This window comes from Colias croceus, chromosome 1, assembly GCF_905220415.1.
Source record: "Colias croceus chromosome 1, ilColCroc2.1".
Lineage (NCBI taxonomy): Eukaryota > Metazoa > Arthropoda > Insecta > Lepidoptera > Pieridae > Colias > Colias croceus.
Window position 1 is genome coordinate 14,458,952 of NC_059537.1, and position 9,744 is coordinate 14,468,695.

General features: G+C 33.1%; 1 protein-coding gene and 1 pseudogene across 1 annotated transcript; one reads left to right on the top strand and one right to left on the bottom strand.

The window, feature by feature from the left end:
* Positions 1-6,394: 6,394 nt before the first annotated feature.
* On the top strand, positions 6,395-6,826 carry LOC123706101 (the record flags this gene model as incomplete). The annotated part of the gene is made up of 2 exons (XM_045655254.1): positions 6,395-6,573; positions 6,656-6,826. Coding segments are annotated over exons 1-2 (318 nt in total), but the record flags the coding sequence as incomplete, so codon positions are not given.
* Positions 6,827-7,370: 544 nt separating this feature from the next.
* Positions 7,371-8,936, bottom strand: LOC123694338 (annotated as a pseudogene).
* Positions 8,937-9,744: the final 808 nt, after the last annotated feature.

Genomic DNA, 9,744 nt, shown 5'->3' on the forward strand with positions numbered 1-9,744 from the left:
ATATTGACTAGGTATATACTGTGGCGACCTTAAACCCAGCGAGGATCGTTCGGTCAACAGTTTAACAAACCCTTTATCGTTGATAAATATTCCAATAAAATTTATAGCAATAAGGATATAAATAAATGTTCTTATTTATAATTTAAAATCCAAAATATTCGTACAAAATTATGGTATCATATTTATAATGTTTCAATAATTTCTTTAAAATTGTTTTGTTGTGTGAATCGACTGCACATATTATTATGATTAAAATATCATGGCTGATGGTTCACAGAGTAACGTAGACACCAGTCAACTGTCAAGGATGACCCTTGCTCCAAGCATGATGTTTTGAATAAAAAAATATTTTAGAAGAATGCCAACAATTTTTTCTAATTTACATCAAATAATTTTATCGTTAAAAATAGGTTAATAGAAGCGAATAGTGTAGACTGTAGGACGTACATATGTAATTAACTAACGTATTCAACACTACAAAGAAACGCGTAAGTAATAAATTAATAGATATATCGTTCAATTTTTAGGCTATCGTCTAGACTGCTACATTAAGGCCTTGATGTAATATCATTGAGCAATAATAGTTATCAATTGATCGTACATCACCTGTCAAGTGAGGCTATAAGGGCAGGCACAAAGCGCGACCGGTCGCCGGGCGCGTGTGATCGCAGTCGACAGTCGCCGGTCGCACGCGTCGAGGGGACTTCATAATATAGGGGACTTATTGATTGATTTTTTTCAACACACTTAATCTTATGAATGATTTTGTATAAGTTATCATACTTTTCATAATTACAAATTGCACAAAAAGTAAGTTTCAATTATAAGTAACTTAGAAAGATACTTTTTTTTAATCCATAAAAATTGTCAAATTAAGTAGGTAGCAATTGATTTGAAAATTTAATTAATTAAAGATTGCTTAAACTACATAAGACACACTTATAGTTACAGTATTAATTTACTTATTTAATAAATCTACGTAATGATACTACATTACATAAATATAATAATAGATCTGTTTAACATTAAAAAGCGCAAACAATTTCAATCACATTAAAAATTCTTAATCCCCTTTTCACACAATAAACACAAGAATATTATCACATCAAATTATAGGCATAAACCACCCTCATACACCCTCTTTCACATGGGAACCGAATTTCCCCTAAATGTTTATCGATTTCTACATTAACCGAATTGAACCTTATTGCATTGTAATACGGAACGTTTTGATAGTAAATAATAAGTTGGTATAGATGTAAATCGACACGAATAATGCAAGTAGTGGTTTTGATTGTGAGTAGTGTTTGTTCCGCGGCATTAGTGGTCTTGACTGAGTGTGGGACACGGGGTAGCGGCGAGCGCGGCCACGGGAACTAACTGTTTACTTTTTACGTACCTAATTACGGATTGAGTAATAAAAAGGCAGTTCCTTGAATGCTATATACGTAACTGGAGATGTAAAGTAAAAATTATCTTCACGAATTACCTATTAACAAATACTTATTTGTATTCTATAACAGCCTAACGACTTACATGTAGAAAATATTATTAAGTAGATATAAGTCGAACAACAAGGTTAAAGTTATCGAATTATTCTTCTTTATTCTATATAAGAGAGAAAGTTATTAGCATTAAAATATAGGATCATGCCAAAATAATAATCGAAAAACAATAGAACGATAATCCCCAATAAATTTCAGCAAGCACGCACACAACTAACTTTGCGGATGCTTATAGGTTCGCTTGTTTCGCTTGGACATTACCGGGGCAACAATCTTTTATAATTTAACAAAGGTCCATTTCAAATTAAAAATTACTTATTTTTAGCTATAAATATATTCTAAAACACGTTTCAATTTTAAATGCCTTTTTTGCACGCCCAGATTCTGGTAAAAATTCGCCTTGTGACCAGAGGCGGCTCGTGACAAAATTTTATGGGTGTTCACTTGAAATAAAACACTGAAAATACATGGTGTAAATCAGTACAATTTAATTAAAAAATTACTTATAAAGGAAATGCATACGTCTTTCTTTTTGGTGTGCAATAATATCTATAACTTGACACAATCTATTAATCTTCGTAAAATATGTCTGTTTTCATCGACACGGTCATTGAACTCGCGTATTGACTTTCGGTACGCGGAATCTAATGCTTTACGAATGTCTTGTCGTTCGATAGACGCCAATTGCAGTTCATTCAACAAATGGTACCTACCGAGATTGTGAATGTTTTTTCATCTTGATTGAAAGATGAGCTAAGTCGTCAACGCCCGTTTCAGTCCAAGCACTCTCACCTCCGCCAGCCGCGCCCGCTTCAAATAAAAGACACGGAAAACAAAATATTTTGTTGCTTTCATGTTCATCACAACCACACAACCACGGTGTTTTCACATATTGTTCGGATTTAAACACACGCGTATATGTTTTCGTTTTTGTCGTACATTTTTGCGTAAGGTCAAGTTCAAGCCGTGGCGGTCCCTTAGCTTTCAATTCAAGCCGAATTTGTAACGTTTTAACACACTTTTTAATGAACGCCACATTATAATTGTCCATTTTAACACTCACAAGTAATACTGATAACTACAGGCTATTTCAACAGTCAACACGTATCTTATGATTTTAATTAGAAAATTCCCGAATATACATTCGCGCGCGTGCAGTCAAGTTGACTAGAGTGTTTGTTTATATAGGCAACGTCGCGCGAAATCGCTGTCTTGTGTACGGGCGCGCGGTAAAAACGAACCGGCAACGTTTGCGGGAGCGGCGCTCCGAATTTTGCTATTTTTTCATAGAAAATCTTCTGTTTCACGCGCAGGACTCTGACAAAACTATCTCTTTCACTCCTATTGGATTTCGTATTAGAAAATGTACTAAATATTTTTTCATTGGAGCGCAATCGTGAGCGCTCCGCTACGCGCGTTTTATAATACAGTAACCTACAGGTGTATGGAATGATGGAATGATGGATATATTCATTGGTATTGCCAGTAGTTTTTTACGATTACGATTGATTTTAAATAGTAATAATTAATATTAATAATGAAATTAAGGAGTATGATTTTATTATAATTATTTATGGGAGTTCACTGCACCAGCGCTCCTTAGGGCGAGCCGCCTCTGCTTGTGACATAAAAACGGAATTCTCACAGTGATCGCTTCTTATTTATAGGTACAATGTAACACAAAGAAGTATCGTCTTGTGGTAATCGGATTAGAACTTGAGCAAAAACCAAGTTGTATTTCCAATATTCCTTTTGAAAGGATTTGCGCAACACTTGAGATTTGCTGAAAAACTAAACAATAGAATTAGCTACAATCCTTTAAGGTGTAAAAGAACCTAGTAATCGCATTATTTTCGCCGTTTTGATGATATTTTTTCACATGATAATAATTCATGTTCTTGAATTCTTATAAATGTTTGAGAAGTAAAGATGAGTATCTAAAAGAAAGAAAAATCTTTAAGCAATAACTTTTTAATAAAAAAAGCTTCCTAGATCTAAAAATCACGAAATGCAATTATTTGTTGCAACTAAATGTTGGAACAACCTGCCTCCGCCTTATCGCAACATTCAATCTGTGACTAATTTTAAAAATAAATATAAAAATTATCTAATCGTAAGGCAGGTAGGCCAGCTTTAGTTGCATGGTAACTAAATGTTTCGCATTGTTTGATCTCCTTACAACCTAGTCAATATATATGTAGTAAAGTTACTATAATTCTATAACATACAAATTATAATGTAATTATGTATATTGTATATTTATGTAATATGTTTTCTTTTTTTAAATATATTAATTATTTATGTATACCTTTTGCTTTCTCCAAACTATATAAATATATATACGTAAAAAATTTACACTGTGCCTTTGACTGTCGAGGAGGGCCCACTGAAAACCGGTGCTGCGATGCCTCTGCATCACAGAATATCACCGAGTGGTTTCCTTTTTTAATGTTTGATGCTGCACAGACCCTATGTGTTTAGGTTTAATTAGTATTTAATATAATTTTCTGTTTTCTTCGCATCCAAACTTTATTGTATCTTACTATTCTCAATTTTTTTCCTGTGTGGCAAGACATTAAAATAAATGTATTTTCTTTCTTTCTTTCTTCTTTCTTTCTTGTTTCGCTATATTTAATATTGTAGATACTAAAAGCAGTATGTTGTCCTATACTTTCTTTACCATGGAATATAAATCGCATGAAATCAGTGTAACAGTTACAAACAAATAGAAAATATTAAATAACTATAATTACTTATGAAAACGCTGTTGTTTTAGAAAGATTGATAGACCAATATCTGAAAAAGTACAAGCTGATATTAAGTATGATATCTACATTTGCTTTATTTCAAAAGTAAACTAAACACGCCCACCAAGCCTCCAGGGAATAAGCTAATACATACCAAAACTTTATTTTCCCATATTTATGTTTATCTAACAGCTTATTTACCACATTTACCCAAAATAGCCTCTAGCTAACCTCAAGATCCAGTAAAAATCAACATATTTTAGTCAATCAAAAAATATTTTACAACAATAGAAGAGCACTCGAGGTTAATATTTAGCTGAATGGGCACAAAGGAGCACAGTTTTGCGTCCAAAAAGTTTTACAACAATGATTCCGAGGCACCTGTCCAAAAGTCCCACAGAAACTCTCACGCCTACAAAAAAACGGGTTATTTCTTTATGCGGATAGATTTTTTTCTGTATGTTTCAAACACAGCAGTTTTTATTAGATAAAGTACTGGTGACATGTTTTAAAGCTTGTTGGAGAGATGCCGCTATCAGCGGATGATCTGTGATTCTCAGTTGGATACTACGGAGTTTTGTAATACATAGCATACATGTTTGCCGATAAAATAAGTAGATATTGTTTATTGGAGCGAAATTATTTTAACTTCATATTTAACACTTGCTGATGAAACTCCATTTTTTATAAAATATTTGTCATTTTATCTAACAGATAAGTAAAACATAACATAACTACTTAGAAGCTGTGAAATAGGCCACAAATATTGTACTATACGATGGTTTGGAAAGCTTTCAGTGTATTTTTTGTGCTTTAATAATAAACTGGCATACAAATAACTGGCTTCGTAGATTCATGCTAATATGTGTGGTGTCATATGAATGAATATATTATTATAAGTAGACAAGTTTCTGGCGAGAATAGCATATTTTGTATTTCGTTTAAAGTCCTTCAGTTTGACAGATATTCGCCTTCTTTGATAATTCAATATAATCACACTGCCATTACAAATTACAATCCGTCACCATAACATTGATGAAAAATAAGAAAAACCGCCAACAAAAGTTATCTTGCAGATATTGAAGAATACTTTCAGAATACTTTTCATAACACGTGTTCGGCTCGGATCCGAAATTTTAGACATTCAATAAATGTGAGAGAGTTTTACTCTCAACTGAATTATTTATTGCCAAAGCGGTGTTAGATAATCATGCACATCTTTATCTTTAATATATATAAATCTCGTGTCACAATGTTTGTCCTCAATGGACTCCTAAACCACTTAACCGATTATAATAAAATTCGCACACCATGTGCAGTTCGATCCAACTTGAGAGATAGGATAGTTTAAATCTCAAATCGTTTTACGGCCGAGCCCAATATTCTATCTGATATCTTAAGATTGACCCGATCTTAGATTAATTTCTATCTGTGGATCGATCTTCGATCTTCGTCCCCATAACGAAACCTTTGATCTCTATCTTTAGTTACACCACGGATAGCAGTTAATCTACTCCCTCACATACGTTCCATTCCATTCATACTTACAAAAACAGTATTCGTTTAATTTAAAAGCGTTAAGTGTTATTAAAAACGTCTATTAAAATTTCAAAGGTACGAGTACATTAAAAAATATAGATAACATAATTATTTTGATATAAATACATGTGAACGTCTGCAAAGAGAAATAACAAAACAAATTTTCTACGAATTGAAACGTTATTTTTAAAGGAACGAAACGCACTTCTGTAATCTGTCAAATGTCAACATGTCAACCTCTTGTAAATAAATCACAATTAATATTCACAACCTTTGCATTGCGAACTTTTGGTTTGAGTTTGAGTATTCTCAGTATTTTTAGTAGGTACTTATTACTCGTTGTTATTTATTAGTTGTTAAACTACGGACAGAGGGACATATTGGGTACTTTGTTTCTTCATAAAGAAACACAAATATGGATACTGAACATGTAAGTACTACACTGCAAATTAGAAGCAAAAAATAACACGGTTTCGCAAATATTCAATATTTAACTGTTTATTTTTTTTTAATCCTTATTCCAGAATAAAGCCAAAGCACTCAGTAAGGATGAAACAAAGGCGTTGCTTTCCTTGATCGAAGGAAGTGCCATATTATCAAATAAAGCGACTAACGCCACCAACAATAAGTTGAAAATGGAAGAATGGGTTAGAATAACGACATCATTCAACGCCAGTTTTGGGACTTGTCGCCGTACACCGCAACAACTCCGGTTAAAGTGGGAGAATTTGAAAAAAAACTCACGCAAACGCAATACTCAGATACGGATGAATCGCATAAAGGTAACATAAATTGAGCTATAAAGTTGTTCTGTATAGTAATTATTAAATAAATTCTAAAAGTAATTTTCATTTTTGTTACTAGACTGGAGGTGGAGCGCCACCTTACATACCACCAGATGAAATACTGGACAGAGTCGCCTCACTGTTAGGCAGTACAGTGGATGGCTTTACAGTGGAGTTTGGTGGCGACTCAGAACAAGTGGTAGATTATGGTGATGGTGACTGCAGTGATGGTGCAATTATTAATGAAGTAGAAAAAGAATTACCACTAGACAATGGTGATGGGCAGGAGGTGCCATTTCTAGTCGTAAACACTCCAACAGCTGCATTACCTAAGAGGCTTTTTTTGGGTACTCCCCGAGCCAGTGGTAATTTTAATTATATTATATACTTTTTGCTAGTAGTACAAATACTGTCCTAGATCTCTGTATCAGGTACTTGGATGCACATAGTATGTAACTCCGTTTTGTTTGTATTTTTGTTAACATATTGTTACTAAATTCTATGTATGCTTTGGTATTATTACTGTAAGTACAAAGAATGATTCTGTTTCAATAAATAAATACTTCTTTATTATTGATAGACTTCATTTTAATTAAATAAATATTACAGGTTTTAAGAAAAGGCCAAAACCTGATGAGGGGCGCATAAGGAGAAACCTCGCAATAGCGGAGTATTATGAAAAAAAGAAAATGGTTCTCGATTATACATATGAGAAAATCAAATTAGAAAATGAAAAACTAAAATTAGAAATAAGCAAATTAAAAGAAAATAAGGAATAAAAAATAAAGTTTTTACTGATTATAAAGGTTTTATTGGTTAAAAATAATGTCTGATGAGTTCTATTCTATTCTCAACATCATTTAACTCCATGTTAGGGAGCTGATCTGGATCTTCAGCAGCAACACACGGCACATTGACTTCAGGAGGCACTTCTTCAATATTATAAGTTCTACAAATGTTATGTAAAACTGCTGTAGCGATTATAACTTTTTGTATGTTAGGCAATGATAGTCGCATTGTCAAAGAAATTACTGGGAATCGGCGTTTCCATATTCCAAAGGTTCTGCAAATGCATAAATATAAAAAAAATATTTAAAAACATGGCAGAAAGATCAAGGAAAATAATTGTAGATTTATGGTACCTTTCGATGGTATTCCTGGTTTTTATATGTGCCTCATTGTACCTGATTTCTTGGGGAGTTGCAGTATTTAGCAATGGTGTTAAAAGATAAGGCCTATTTGGATAGGCACTGTCTCCAAGTAACCATTGATTACCCAAAGCACCAGTCTCACATGAAGCTGTAATAGAAATAACAAAATAAGTTATAAATTCTAATTTATTAAACTAAAATTAAAGTATGCAGATGTAGTACCTTACCTCTTAATGTTGAATTGTTAAAAATAGTGGCATCATGTGTTGATCCAGGCCACCGGGCAACAACATTCATTAGTTTGAGATCGCCATCACAAACAGCTTGAACATTAATTGAGAAGATCCCCTTTCGGTTACGAAACTCTTCACCTATTTCTGAACCTAAAATAAATCAAGTATTCATGTATTGGATAATATTCTCTTATTTAATCTAAAATCAAGTAACTACATGTTCATTTTAATGCCTATTAATAATAAAACATACATACATGGAGATTGGATATGGACATGAGTACCATCAATGGCACCACTTACTCGAGGAAACTGGGCTATATTAAAGAATTTTTCTGCACTCCTTACATGTAAATAAATATATTTATCATACAATCTAGCTATTGCTGCAGATATGTCGGCTACTATTCGACTTGCAGATGATTTTGAAACCCCAACAAAATCAGCAACTGATATTAGCATGGTGCCCAATGCATAAAACCGCAATGCTAGCAGCAGTTGGTGCAAAGGAGATACACCATTGTTTCTGAAAATATATAAGTACATAAGTGATAGTAGTCACAGTATAAAATTATAAAAACAATATTAATAAGTTTCAGTAATGTACTAACCGTTTTGAGGTAACTCTGATGAATGGCATTATTTCAGTCAGGAGAAATTCAACTGCAACTTTGTTTAACCTAAACATAAACGTAAACTCGGCGTCGTTGAGAGTAACCAAAACATTTAACTCGTTGATATTGCCTGCGGCGTGGATGGTCACCAGGTTCTAGTTCGTTAACAGTATCATCCCAATCCGATAATTGAGTAAGCATTTCAAGATCACTGTCATCGGTATCACTTGAAAACATTTTAAGCTATAGATCAAACACAAAATCCAACGAATTCGGACGATTACAAACCAAGATTGATTTTGATCTAAAAATTAACTGTCAAAAATGAAAGATAGTTTATTGAAACAGCTAAAATGTCACTTTCATAGAGAGGCCTATCTGAAAACGTCAATCCGTCCTCTCAAGGATGGATTGATGCAAAAGATTGACATTTCCATAGATCGATTGATTATTGAGACGCTTTTTTGAAAAATGGATAGGAATTTCAATCTCCAGTAGCAGATTTTCGATTAGGATCGATTATTGGGCTCGGCCGTTAGAGAAAGCGGGCGAAGCCGCGGGCGGTAAGCTAGTATATTTACATAATTTTCACTCTTCTTTCTGCTATCATTCAGGTAAAGTATTATTTTATGAAACATCAAATACAAAAATATATCCTCGAATGATTCATTAAAATTACAGTCTTATAAATAAGCAAAAATGACAAGAATTTAGTTTATAGATATAATGCGAAAAATAGTAATCTAATTAGTTTTGAAGTAGCTTATTTAGGTACCTAACATAACATGAATTACTATATAATACAAGAATCAGGTATATTCGGTCCCTCATCATGTGAAGAAAATATTATTCATTATGTGTATTCCATGTGATTTAAAATAATCACCTAAGTAACGTAGGATATAAGCAAATAAAAACTTTACAATTTTTTATTTCTTTTATTTTCAGTAACATTTTCAAACTCATTTTGAACATTTACTCTTTGGATTCTTAAACAATTAACGGCACTTCACTACATAACAATATAGTACATAAAAACTAGGTCATTCAATGCCTCCTTAATCCCTACATAGAGTCGCACGCTTCTCAATTCATAAGTTTCCCCTAAATACAATTGTTAGCCCAATGAAATTGCGTTTCCTAATTGCCGCCGTTTCCCACCGTGCGCCG